At 49.5% G+C, this 14,442-nt stretch overlaps 1 protein-coding gene across 5 annotated transcripts in view; it reads right to left on the bottom strand.

The window, feature by feature from the left end:
* AAK1 (AP2 associated kinase 1) overlaps positions 1-7,348 on the bottom strand; it is an 84,297-nt gene extending 76,949 nt beyond the window's left edge. For all 5 annotated transcript variants that reach the window (XM_074563698.1, XM_074563699.1, XM_074563700.1 and 2 more), the window contains exons 1-2: positions 6,961-7,348; positions 6,498-6,838 (exon numbers count right to left, since the gene is read on the bottom strand). In XM_074563698.1, the coding sequence (XP_074419799.1) occupies positions 6,498-6,660 (163 nt within the window). In that variant the 5' untranslated portion in view covers positions 6,661-6,838; positions 6,961-7,348. The remainder of the gene's footprint in view (positions 1-6,497; positions 6,839-6,960) is intronic.
* Positions 7,349-14,442: the final 7,094 nt, after the last annotated feature.

Raw genomic sequence — 14,442 nt, 5'->3', positions numbered from 1 at the left:
ACACAGGCACATTTTGGGGTCACCTCCCTATTACAGCCCTATGAAGACCAAATAGGAAGTAAAACCAGCACGTTCCCAACAGTGAATGAAGATCAGATCTACCTGTCCTCATCACAGCACCAGCTTCCAGCTCAACTGTCAGGTGGATGTACGTACACACAAATTCTCTGCTTGGGGAACTCAGCTGCTGATGGCTTTTTTTATTTTTAATCTATGAGATCACTCGTCACCAGTACGTAATTTGTTTCTGCAAAATCATGAAGCAAACCAGATGCTATGAGCATCTTGTTCCAAAAGTCTTTAATCCAATCCTGCGACACATGGCCTGGGGTCCTGATGTCAGCATGGTTTCTGCCACAGAGCAAGCATAAATTTATGCCCAAATCACTTGTGTGCCAAGAGCATGCTCATTTGAAGCACAGAGAGGCAGCATTTGAGAGAAAAAAAATGGACTGCAATTAAAGCACTCAGTCTGGAAGGCCAGAGACCAATTCCTGACTTGGCCACACATACTCTGCATTTCTTCACCTTCATATCTCAGTGTATTATTTCCCAGCAGCCCTGAAAGGAATGGAAGGACATTTTTATAGACTGTGCCAGGGCTCAGATACTCCGGCAATAGGGTAGCGAGAGCTCCTCATGTTAGAGGAGCCACAGCAGCTCTCCTCTGCTTTCATTCTACTGTATCATACTGTAGGCAGCTAACAATAACCTTCATTTCCTTTAATGCAATTCCTGGACCTCCCACAAAAGAAGAAAAGGAAAGTTTCCATAATGATAAAAAGCCACAAATGAGGGAGAATTACCTTGCCACTGTGTTTACCTTAAGCCTTTCCAGATCTTTTCCTTGTGCTTGTAAATCATCGTCAGTATTGTTCCTACACTCGAAAAAAAGTACAGCAGCCAGTATCTGATTTAAGAAGGTATGTTTCCAAAACGATACCACCATAAGAACATCCCGTGCTTCCCCACATCCAAGAAAGAAGGCATCCTTTCCTGGGAAACTTATTTATTCAGTTACCTCTCATTATCAAAAGAGAACTCCTCCATAAACAGAGTTTGCTTATGGCATGTTTCTCCCTCAGAGACTTCCTGTCTCCTTCCACGTGTAAAACACGAGTAAACACTTACTTAGTACAAATGAAGGCAAATTGATTGTGACTTTCCAGGAGCGCAGCAGTGAGTCCCGCAGCTGACAAGCTGCTGTACAGCCTCAGTCTGTCCAAATTACTATTTTCCCTGGAAAAGTCCCCTTCAAAGCTTCCAGTCTCAATGCAAGTGTGCAGCACCTAGTCAGTTCTGACCCCTTATTAGCCATGATCGATGCAGGTGGGTGAGCTTGGAAGGCAGCAAGCGCTAAACCCAAAGTGGATTCCAGCTTGTCTTCAGCACATTTATAACTTACCACCTGCTCTCTTCTCTGCTGACAAGCTCCTGTACAAAGGGGAGAAGGCCCACAACACAATGAAAACATTATGGCAGCACACATTCTCCTTAGATCCAAAATATCATTGCTGGTGTTGCAATCGGAGGTTAGTAACCTGTTCATATAACTACTAGAGCACTTATGCAAGACACAAGTTGGACAGTTAAACCCTATGTTTTCCCCAGCCAGAATCCCAAAACTAAGCAACTGACAACTTCATAAGGCTGTTGCAGGACTGCTTGCATTAGAATTATTTTGTTTTAACATGGAAGGCTCCTTCTGGGCAGACAACTGCAGAAAATGTATCCTCCCCATGACTGCACTGGGCTAAAACTGCTATTAAATATGCTTTTAGCTAATATAGCTGTTAGGTAAGAAACTAGCCACCTCCATGTACAATCCCAGACCCATTCCATAAAGTTTACAAGTGAGGCTAGACCATGTGAGTCTCTGGCCTATACAACTTCTTACACAGTTAAATCCACTAACACCTCCTTTTCCTTCCTGATTAGATTTAAGGACATGGCACACACTCTGCCCCAGCAAAATCTGCGCTGCTAAAAGCATCAAAGCACTCGGGGTACCCCATATTTACCAAATAACTCACCTGAGATTCTTCACCAGCTTGCCTGGCTCATACACTCAAAAGCATCAGACTACTGAAACCTGACCGGTATCCTACCTAGCAGTGCAGAGCACATGCTCTGCCTCATAAGGTACACAGGAAAAGCAACGGGGAAAAAACAAAACCAAAAAAATCACGTCCCATTTCAAGAGGAGAAACAGTTTCATTCCTAATCCAAATGTCACTGGTTGGCTGATTAGCAGCTGTCACCTGGCAGAGGCTAGAAGGCAATAACTGACGAAGCACAGTTCAAAGGGATGTCTTGAACCAAACCACCCTGGAATTGGGTTGAGGGTCATGTAAAACCACAAAATTTACCTCGGATGGGGCTTGTTTCAAAGTGAAGTTATTTCACAAGAAGCTCACATGTAATTTCAAAGGATGACAGTGACTTCACGTTACAGCGCTGCACGCTCCAGGGAAAGGGAGAGCTGGGGGTAATCCAGGCAGGGGTCAGCAGAAGTCCTCTGCAATTAGCCCAGACACACTTTTCGGCAGCTCAGGGGGCCACCTTCCCCCATCGGGCCCAGGTTGTGCATTCACAGCCTTACCAAGCCCTTCACACACACATTGGCCTGCAGGCCTGCTAAAGAAAGCCATGATGAAACCTTCTCACAATGTCTGTTTTTTTCAAAAAGGACTAAAAAGTACAGCTTGCAAATTTAAGCTGATTTCGCATTGGTTTATAACGACTACCGTTAAATGCTTTGAAATACACATTAGCTAGCAGCACACACACAGGCATTTATCTGAAAAAAATCTCAGCAAAATATCTGACAATTACTAAACCTGAATCCCCTAACTTATATATTTTAAGGGGAAAAGACTACAAGTAGCACCTTCAGAAAAATACTACTAATTGAAAGAGTGACTTTTCACAGACCTGAAGAAACGCAGCCTGTAGCTTTTGCTAGAAGTAGACCAAGACAAACAAAATCCTAGCTTGAACACGCACCCCATCAACGCTTACATGCCTTGGATCAGTTCAGGACTCTCTTACAATATTGCAGGTATGCAGAGTAACACAAAACACAGCCCCCTGAAAACGGGACCCTGGGGCAACCCCCACCTTGTCTGTGGTAGCTCGGAGGAGTCCACGTGGCTTAGGGTCCTCTGCCACACATGCACATCCCACAAACGCCTTAGCAAATTTCTCATTTCTGGCAGCATTGTTCTCAACGTTTCTGCTGCTCCGGTCCTCATCACAGAGACACCATCCTCTTTATAGCTCTAGCGCGCGGTTTTTGGGTGGGTTGTTTGGGTTCCCCACCCCCCTACACACAGGCAAAAACAAAAAGCAGCATGCAAGTTGATCGCACTGCTTTGGTTTCTTCTCATAAACAAACCAGTAAGACAGTAGCCTGACTCACCCACATGCGCAAACGCCTCCTGGGCATTCACCTCAGCTCCCCGAAACACCAGTCACCTTAAAGTCAGTAACAGCCCCTTCAGCCCGTACTGGAGCACTACACTGATGCCCCCACTTCAACCTTGGCCTTGCAGAACTTCAAGGCCAGCAGCACTGACCTCTCAGAGCAGTTAATCCTTGTGCAAACTTTGAGGGGAATTTTTCAAGAGATTATTCGTGCAGTTCTATGGATTAGAGCAAGACAACTACAAAGACTCAACTAAGAATCACCTATTGCAATATACTGCTTGTAAAAAAAAAAAAACAACCACAAACAAACAAATACTGATTCACCGGTGTTATAACACCACGGACAAACAACCATTCAAGTTCCTTCTATGTTATTCCCATCTACTTCCTTCCCCACCCAGGAAAGGAAGAATCCAGGCACAACTATTTTTAAGGGGGTGGGGGATGTACCTAGCCGCAGTGGATATTTTGGGGGATCTACGCAAGAGACTGTGAGCATGGGGAGACATCTGCCATCTGGCACACTTCACAGTGCCTGCATTAAGGACTCCCATCCTGCCCAGGGAGGAGGCATCTTCAGCAGGATTGCTCAGCAGAACTGAGGGTGACCAGTCACAGCTTTGACAGATAGAGGTAAATCCCAACACTTTAATTCCAAAAGTTCTGGTTCAACCAGTTCCTCAGGCTTGCAACTCGAGTCTCCCTCACACCATCCATCATCATTTCAGAGAGTCTTTCTTTTAAGCCACTTTTACATCTCATTTATTTTCTAGGTTTCACATGGTGCACTAAAACACAAGCCTCTCCTCTCCCTTATAAAGCAACGGGGATGAGAGATGTTTCTTTCTCAGACAAGACACTCCACCTCCTCCTACAAAGTTCTTCCCAGGGGACTTTTCCTTTTAGCAGAAACAGCCAAGACTTCCCAAGTTGCTTTTTCAACACTGCGGAAACACCAAAATTCACTGCAGGTACAAAAAAAGTTTTCCAGCCGAGAATTCAGAACGTCAGTAGTGCGGGGACCATGCTGCCAGACGGCTCCCCAGGTCTCCAGCTGAGTCAGTGAAAAAATGCTGTTTACCAGCACTTGGGGAGCGCACTCAGCTACACCAAAAGGCCAGAAGTATGCAAAGCTGCAGCACTTCTGACCCACGTTGACTCCCCAGATGACCTACATTTCCTATAAAGGAAATGGCATTTTCACCCCTCTGTTCCCATCAAAAGGTGACAAACTGCAAACCTACAAGCCACCTTGCTCTTGTCCCTTGGAGACTTCCCTCAACACACAGAAGGATTTTGGACTGCCCACACCAGGAGTCTAACTGTAAGGAAAACACCTGCGCAGCACATTTCACCAAAAGAACTTCGTTTGCCGTCTAGCATGGGCAGGAAGAGAAGATAGCACCTATTTTACAGGCCTGCTGCACCTCACTTGGCCTCTGCGTGCAGATCTAAAAGTTGTAGCCAACACTAGGCCATGCTCCATCCAAGAGGCCAGCCAAGAAACCAGGAGTCACAAGAAAAAGCCCTCACAAGCCACAGTTCCTCCAGGACAGCAAGGTACAGAGGGGAGGCGCTTCTCCCACACAATCTGTGCTACCACCTCGCACCTTTGGTGGCTGTAGCTCAGGCCTGCCAAGCAGCAAAGAGCCCAGTGACACACAGGCTGGCTTCCTGGTGCTGTCAGCACCGGGGCAGAACCTGCCAACAGATTATTCATCAGCAAAAAAAGCCTCCGTTTTCCCCACGTTACCAGGATGAGGTCAACCTGCATTAAAAAAAAAAAACCTGTGACAGCTTCTCAGGTTTAGCTCATATAGTTCCTAAGCTCCTTGGGCCAAAAGAGCCTTAGAAATATCAGCCAAGGCAAACCTATATTGCAAATTTCAAGTCAGGAAAAAAAAAATAGTATCACTAACAGATACTAGCTGGAGGGCTGGTTTTGGTGCTCCTCACAGCTCAGCAAGCAGCAGAACATATCAGAAACCATGTCTGAAAGATGGTCAGAGATCAATTTGCTTGTGCACTGTGGTGACTTTTTACAAATCTGAACACACACAGAGTCCCTTTTCCATTTTAGTGTTCCTTCTGTAAAAGCCAACACAGGTCCTCCCACTCAGCTCTCATAAAGCAGCTGCCCTCTCCCTCACAATTACAAGATCAAAACAAAACACTGTTTTGACTGAAATTGTAGAGGATGCTGCGCAGAAGATGGACCAGGAGCAGGTCTAAGGAGGCCAACATCTCCCTGAAGGTCAAGGCTAAGGTTACCAGCCAGAACCACTCATAAGGTTTCTTAGAGCCCAAACAAATAAAATGAAAAATCATAGTTAAAGCAGCAGTGCTGGTTACGATTTTAGAAAATACCACCACCAGCTAGCAGCACTGCAAGTACACATAAAGAGTTTTATAATCCCTACTGTTCATTTTTAGTTAATTGTTTTGTTTTGGAAAAAACTGCAATTGGGATTACTGCTTCCCCTGCAGAAAGCTCCCACAAACAGAAATCCCTCATCCCAGACCACAGCTAGCTCTGCTCAGCCTACCAGCGTTTTATTCCTCTCTGCTTAAGGTAAGAAAGGAGACAACTGGCTGAAGAAAGTTACAGTGAAGACCACCGCTTGCTTTCTTTACAGCACCTTGCTCTGCACCAAAATATTTGGCAATTTTGGTTTGGGGGTTGTTTTTTGGTTGTTTGTGGGTTTTGGTTTTTGTTTGTTTGTTTTTTAAAAAAAAAACACATCCCAGTTTAGGGAAAGTGAGAAACAATTAACTTCCAAAATACCCACCATTTCTAAAGACTTTACCAAAAAAAAAAACCAAAACAAAACCAAGCCAAACCCACACTGGGCTTACACACGGGAAGACCAGAAATATCAGCTTGCAGATGCCACTGGATGGCAAGTCTGTCAAGGACAATGAAATTATCGGGGGAGCTAGGGACAGAGGGGGAGGCAGAGTGCACGGGAAAGGCCAAAGCCTCCCTCTCCAGCTTTCCTGAGGGAGAGAGGGAGGGAGGGATAAAGAAGCAAAGGCACAGGGCTCTGCAAGAGGCCCCGGGCTCTTACCTTCCGCCAGCACCTCGTCCACCGTCACCTGGTGCCGGCCGATGCTGAACACCCGCCCGATGTACCCGCTGCCCGGGCCGCCGCTGCCGCCGCCGCCGCCGCTGGTGCCCGACCCCGGGCCAGAGCCACCCTGCTCCCGACGCGAGTCGAAAAACTTCTTCATTTCTCAGGAGGCAGCAGCAGCAGCTGCCTGGTTAATGGGGGCGATGCTATTTTTAAGGTCCCAACCCCTCTGCCTTGTCCCTCCTGCAGCCCGGCCGGGCCCGGCGAGGGACACCCGGGGCCGCTCGCCTTGCGGGGCCAAGCCGAGCCAGGCGCGGTGTCCTCCGGGGGATTCACACCTGCAAAACCACAGGGAGAGGTGGGGATAACGGGAGGGGAAAGACGATTATCCCCACTGCACGGCCGGAGCCGCCGCAGCCCCCTCAGGGAGCCCCGACCGACAGGGCCCCCCGCCCGGTACCTCTCTGCGGGCGGGGGGTGCCTCCATGCACCCGAGGGCCGGCCTGCCGTAGCCCCACCAGGCTGCCCGCGGCGGGTCACGGCGGGGGTCGCCTGCCGGCAGGGCCCGGGGCCCGCATCGCTGCCTGGCGGAGCTCCCGACGGCCACCGAGCCCGTCAGGGACCGACCCCGCCGCCGCCCCCCGCCGGCCCCATCCGACCAGGAAATGGGTTGTCACAGGAAGTCCCGGCTGCCGGCGGGAGCACCGCCCCCGCCAGCCCCGAGGGCTCGGACAGGCCCCGCCGCCCCGGGATGGCCCCACCACCTCCACCGGCGGAGCCAGGCGGGAAGGCGGCCGGCACCCCGCGCCCCACAGCGCGGCGGAGGAGGCGAAGGCCCTTTGGCGTCTGGAGGAGGGGAGGGAGGGGGGAAGAGGAGTAGGTGGAATGGCGGCAGCCGGCCCCGCCGCGGGGCACTCTGGGAGCGGTAGTTCCCAGTCGCCGAGCGGCGGGCGCCGCATCGTCGCGGCGGGGACTACTACTCCCGGCATGCCGCCCGGAGGGGATGGGGAGAGGAGGCGGTGCCGGCCGGGGGCGTCCTGGAGAGGGACCCCGGAGCGGAGGGCTCCCCTCAGCCCGGGCGGGCTCCTGGTGGGGTCGAGGGCGAGCGGAGGGTGCCCCGGGGCCGTTTCTTCACCTCAGCGGGAGGGATGGCCGCTGAAATCCTGTCAGCGAGGAGCAGCGGCCCGCGCTGGCCCCTCGCCGCACCTATTTACGTTTATTTTTGAAATAGTGCACTTAAACTTGCCATGTTTTTGTATCACAAGCCCGCTACTGGGACATCTTGGGCTCGGCCTGAAGTACGAGGCTTGTCTTCACTATGCCCTGCTAGCGCCTCGTTCAAGAGCCTCAAATAAAACTAAAAATAAACTTGAGAGATCCCCAGCCCTCAAAACTTGAGTGCCTCAAACCCAGCAGTTGGTATCGTAAGGCCTGCACCTTCAATTTACTATTAAATTACAGCTTTCTCCTCCCACACCAGCACCTCACGGCTGGCAGCGAGATGCCCGTAAGCAGCAACACAGCCCATCCAAAGAACCCAAAGTTCAGGCTTCACCGTTTAGTTTAGCTCAAGACTCATGAAATTTCCTTTAAACGTACTTTGGGTTCTTTCCAGCCTTTTCCCCCCCCACCCCTCAGAAATAGGGAGATTTTTCCAGCCTATGGCGCCCGCAGCAGATGGTTCCTCTCCTTTCCACATGCATTAACGGGGAAGGCCAGAGCTGGCATCTCAAACAGCAGAGGGAAATGTTAAAATGGCAAAAATTGGTTTTCCCAGCCTGCGTCCCAGAGTACAGAACCATGAGGAGCGTGTGGCTACCAGAGGAATGGCTCCGTGACAGCACCGCGCTCCTTCCTGCACTCTGGCTGGGGCAGGAGAGGAAACCGGAGCACGCTCGCGTTTTCCCGATGACTATTATTTTCTGTATTACAGCAATAACTACAGCCATCCTGCTGACAAGCTCCTGTCCCAAGCGGATAGGCTGGGCAGGCCCTGCTTACTGTCAGATGGCAAAAATATTTACTCTTTGCACAGCCCTTTTCCTTTTTCCTACATCACTGCCTTGCTTGAATGGGCTGGGTTTTGGGCATGAGCTTCCAGCAACACCAACAAGACTGGATCAGCGTGTTGTAAACAGACCTAATTGTTATTTTCGCCCTAATGTTTGAAGACTTTTAAGATACATATGGACCTCAGAACAGGGAAGTAAAATCGCCGGTGATAATATTTAGCGTGTTGGATACAGAGATCTAAAAGTGCATCACAGTACAGTTACTCGTCTGCTGATGCACTGTGCCTCTTCGTTACGGTTAGTGCCACACCTCTTCCGTCATCCCTGTTCTCAGGAGTTCTTGTAGGTGAGGGTCTACAAGCCCACCCTGCAGACCTCAAAGTCCTCCTGGACCACCATCGTTCACCCATAGTCTGTAGGGTGCTGCAGGGTGGCACCTACCTGCGCCTCATTCCCAGGTGTCTCGTACAAGACGCCCTAAGTCCACGCAGCTGTAACGGCCGTCATTTTGGCCGGTCAGCTAACACAAGTGTGAAAACAGTCCTTTTTCATTTAGCAGGCTTTAGTCTTCATTAAACCTTGCTTGGCTGTATGATGAGTTGCCAGTGGTCAATACAGAAGGTTCACTTGCCCTTCGTATTAAATACGAACTAGGCAAATTCTACATTACTTCTATCCCCAGGCACCTACGAAGGCTGAGGCAAAACACCCAGCGCAAAAAGAGAGTCCCGTAATCAGTGATTTCTGGGGACTCTGCAGAACTGAACAATTTCCAAGGAAATTGGGCAACTGCATGCAGTACAGGGAAATGACTCATTTCCAACTAAAGAAGATAAAGCCTACTGCCTTGCAAAGAGCTTGCAGATGCACTGCTGAGCATCCTAACTAGGCACTGAGAAGTACTTTTTTTTTTTTTTTAGTGTACCTGGGAGTGCTGAGGCATAATGCAGGCGAGCATCAGACCCGTGCACAACTATGGAGCCCTGACGTTCTGGCCACAGGCGCACAAACCGCCAGTGACCGTTTTGGTGAGCAGAACCTTGGCTGCAGATGATGATGATGTTCTTTATTCCAGAAGGCACGAGTCTTGGCTCCACTGCTGCAATCCCAGTGACCTTCACAGGGATCAGAGAGAACTGAGCCTGAAAGCTTTAAGTGAGAGAGCTAATCAGTGATTGCCAGCAGAGACATGGTCTAGTGCTTCTCCTGCGTTAGCCCGGAGCAACTCCAGAGCGTTCACAGATTTGGCCCGCTGCTGAGAGAAACCTCGGTCTGACTAATAGTGTCAATCTTTAACACCAAATTTGAGCTGTTAAAATCCCGTGATGCTGGTTTTGAAATATTCAAGTCCTGATGATGCGGTCAGCAGAGCTGTTTGCTTGCATGTCATCTCCCTGATCCCTGGCTCCCATATACTGCCGAGAAAACGTATTCCAGTCCCCGGGAAGAAGCACGTTAATACGGCTGCATCCCTCTTGATCAAACTTTCCGGACAGCTCAGCATTTTCTAAATAAAAACAGAAATAAACACGTTTGCAAAGGTTTCACGCAAGTAACCTAAAAGCGAGAGCACACTGTCCTCTTCTGGACATTTCCAGAAGTGGCAACAAGGTAGTAAAGAGCCTCCACAGCTTTCTGTGCTTGGTCATAGGTAACTACCCAGGGCAACAAGGTAACAGTCGTATTTCCCCGTATTCGGTGCATAACAGTTAAGTCTTCTCACCAAGTTATTCTTATCTTGATAAGGGTGTTCCCTTAACCACGCACATTTACTGCAAAAGTTTCTGGCAAGCTTCTCGCCAGCTAAGACGCGCTGAGCTGCTATTCTACCCGTCTCTGTTTCTGCCCATGTTTTCCGGAATCCAAGAATTTCTTTTAAAGCGCGCAGCAGCGGCCCACAAACACTACTAATACGACCAGAAAAGCCATTGCTTTTCTTTGCCACCACCAAGAAAAGGTTAATTCTGAAGCGTGCGATCATCTAGCTATCAACTTGGCAAGGTTCAGAGCTCAGCAGGGAAACAAAAAGACAATCCCAAACTCACATCTATATTTCACTTGCTTAAAACCTGAAAGTTTCTACCTCTTATGAGCTCCTGTTTGCCCTTGTAAGACACACTCTCCAGCTCCGTCTGCACTTCCTGCGGCTAGAAACCAACACCTTCCATCAATGGCAATGGCACCGGTGGCCTACAGAAAGAGTAGACACACATGGAAATAATTGAGCTGATTGAGGTCTGGAGGCTCACGAACGTTTGATGGGTTGATACCGTGCACGTCCACGGGATTGAGCACCAAGTCAAAAAGGGCCATGTTTCTCAAGGAGCATTACTTTACGCTACAAATATACGCTATTGTTTAAAGCAGGTGTCTTTGCATTAAGAGAAATTTGCAGATTGGGTTCTTACTCGGAAGGGATTTATCAGCTGTGTTTCACGTGTAAGGGTCCTGAGTGTGCCAAGCAGTCTCACCCGGGCCTCTACCCAGCACCTTTTGCTCATTGACCGTGACCTCCGTTTAAGCACGGGCCTAGGGGGCTTATTCCTTCTTTGAGGCAGTTGTAGGGTGGTCCTGGCTGTGGGTCTGTCTTTTGCCTTTGCTGGTTGAGCTCGGGTCTTGTGCTCTAAGTAGTGCAGTTTCATAGTATTTCGGACTTGGTTTCCTGGGTGGGCTGTGGCCTCGTTTGCCTCCTGATTGCTGGGTGGCCGAACAAGGCAGTTACTGCCCCTGACTCTCTTGAGGTATGGTGGGGCTGGGTCCTTGTTTGCAACGCTGTTTGTTGACATCCTTTGCTCCTAGCTTGTCTTCTCTTGTGCAGCAGCCCTGCTTTTCTTGCTTTTTAGCACTAAATATATCATGTTCATAGAATCATAAAATGGTTAGAGTTGGAAGGAACCTTAAAGCCCACCCAGTGCCACCCCCTGCCCTGGGCAGGGACACCTCCCACCAGCCCAGGTTGCTCCAAGCCCCGGCCAACCTGGCCTTGAACCCCTCCAGGGATGGGGCAGCCACAGCTTCTCTGGGCAACCTGGGCCAGGGGCTCACCATCCTCACAGCAAACAATTTCTTCCTGATATCTCATCTCAATCTCCCCTCTGTCAGTGTGAAACCCTTCCCCCTCGTCCCATGGCTCCCCTCCCTGATCCAGAGTCCCTCCCCATGTTTAGATGCTTAATGTGTTTTCCCTGCTCCAAGTGCTACCTCAGCCGGTGAATTTCGATCATATTTCCATGAAGGCATGAACGCGTGTGTGCCTTCAAAGTCCCCCGTAGCTGGGCAGTCATAGCGCTGTTTTCATCCCCTAGAGCTGTGTTCCAGCCAAATTACAGGGCGGCTAAGTAAGATAAAGCTACATAGAGGCAGATATTAATTAAGAAGAAAAAAATGAAAGCTACTAATTTCCTCTTCAGAACTATATGTATGCTAATTGAAGTAAACATTCATTAAGCCCATTAAATGAAAATTAGGTTTGATAATGCATTTAAGGCTGCTGGAAGCCACGGCGTAGCAGTTCATAGCCTGCAGCTTGTGGGAAGGAGGTTTAGGTTGTACCACAAATAACATACAGCTTCCACAGGGGCATCAGGAGTTTCCCTGACTGAATGTCTCTCCGTGGAGCTGGCAAATGCCCTAAGGCCTGGGGCTTAAATTATATCAATTAGTCTCGATAGCGGGGGTTTGTTTAGGACAAAGTTATTACATTTGTACAAACTGTAATGTGAATGTGATCGCAGCGGTCTAGCCCATGTCTTGTCCCTGATGTCAGTAGGCTGTACCGCAACAAGCAGTAGAATTCTGATTGCACCGCGTCCACGCGAGGTGGTGTCTTCCTAGCAGGTAAAGGGGATGGCTTAGCAAGGTCAGGCAACCCTGGATCACGCGAAGGCTCCCGTGCGTCTTCTGCCTCAGCCTGTACCCTTTAACATCTGCTGGGGATGCCGAAGCAGAGCTGTTTTCCCCCGTTCAGTTTGAACAGTGGAAGGTGAGACGACGCAAGCAACACGGATCAGAGCAGATGACGACTTGTATGACTGCCAGGGGCTCTTCTGAAGGTAAAAGTGTCACCCCGCAAGTGCCTAACCATCTTCACAACCCCATAGAGGCACTTGCTGACCCCAGTCCCTGTCCCCTCCCCACCCCTGCCCTGTGGGTGGCATTCGTTAGCACAGGCGGCCAACAAAGCCGTCAACCACCCGATGGCCCAGGCTGTTTGCCCCCTGTGGTTTATAGCTTTAGTGAATAAAGGAAAACTCATGGGCTCACGGCCGAGTGCAGCCTTCAGCTTCTCTGTCAGACTGTGGTATTTCTGAGACAACGTCAACCCAGCACGCGCTGTGGGACAGCGGTGTGGAAAGCACTGAGCGCAGTGGCGCCTGAGACGCTGTTATAGTTGTTGTTATAAATTGTAATAGCGCGCAGGATCTCCTCTTGCGTGCCCTCCTGCAGAACGTGCCAGCATCCCTGTCTTAAAAGTCTTGTAATTGAAGCGCACTTGAAATAGCGAGTTTGACTCACGGTTTTTTCGCGCAGCTGCTGGTTGCTGTCTCCCCTTAGAGCTTATTTTCTAAGGCGTGGAGACCACCATGTCTAAGTGGTCTCTTGGTTTAAAGGCACTTTAGCTTAGAAGGATTTTTCTCAAATCAGTTCTGCTCCCCTGTTCCCTCTTGGCCTTATGGGACACGTGTGTTTATGCAATCCACCCGGATCTATCCAGAGCGCCCTTGACTCGCGTAGCGGTGCTGGTACCCCATGCTCAGGGCTTTGTCAAGTCCTGTCTGAACTGCCAAGATGTGGAGGGCTGCACATTCCCGTGGTGAGACTGACTGTGTAAAAACAGTGTTTCTGATGCTCATGGTAAAAAAATGAAGAGCTAAGAACCCTTTCATTTCTTACATGAATTGGAATATTTCAGTCTTCCCACCTCAAATGGGTGCTGCATAAGCCTGTTTCTGGGAGTGTGTTCGTCACCTTCCTTCCTCTCTCTGTGTTAAAAGGGCTCTGCTCAAATAGCAGGACAAAAGCTTCAGGATGGCTCTTCCTGGGGTCTTCCCCGAAACATCACTGTTTCTATACCAAGGCTCCTTCTGCTTTGTGGAAATGGACGGCTCATCTTAAAGAGTGTTGAACTGGAGGTAAGAAGACATCCTTGCTCTAAGCGTCAAAAGTACCCCCCGTCTCTGCAGCAAGTTCTAGTATCCGCAGTTGACCTTGCGATTGATCTGACATTAACATGGAGAATGTGAGAATTCTTTACCCTCTTACAAGCGCGTGAAAATCGGTGCTTTAGAAAAGGAAGCGCTGGTTTTTAGCCTCCGCCCTAACCTTGGCTACCCGCTGCTACGGAGACAGTAGTCTAATTGAGCTACAGCATTGCAACATGGGTCTGACAGCACTTGTGCAACCGCTGAATAACCCCATTTTCAGGGGCTGCTGATGGCAAACTGCTGGTGCTCAGGTATAAAAATGAGCATTCCCTTATGAACTTCTTGAAAATAATCCCCAAAGGCCCAAATTCTGGTCCCCAATTAAATCTGTGGGAGACTGGCTAATGACTTTGTTAGTGTTAGGATTTGGACGTAAGTGAATGGTAGAACATAGAATTGCCTGGGTTGGAAGGGACCCTTCAGATCATCTAGTCCAGCCATCAACCTAACTCGGACAACAACCACCACTAAACCATGTCCCTCAGCACCACGTCTGCCCGGCTTTTAAATATCTCCAGGGATGGCGACTCCACCACTGCCCTGGGCAGCCTCTTCCAATGCTTAATAACCCTTTCAGTGTAAAAGTTTTTCCTAATATCCATCCACAACCTCCCCTGGTGCAACTCAAGGCTCTTTCCTCTTGTCCCATCGCCTGTTCCTTGGGAGAAGAGACCGACCCCCCCTGGCTACACCCTCTGTTCAGGGAGCTGTGGAGAGCGAGAAGGT

The sequence above is a fragment of the Larus michahellis genome, chromosome 20 (genome assembly GCF_964199755.1).
Source record: "Larus michahellis chromosome 20, bLarMic1.1, whole genome shotgun sequence".
NCBI classification, from domain to species: Eukaryota; Metazoa; Chordata; class Aves; order Charadriiformes; family Laridae; genus Larus; species Larus michahellis.
This window is presented reverse-complemented; position numbering and strand designations above follow the sequence as displayed.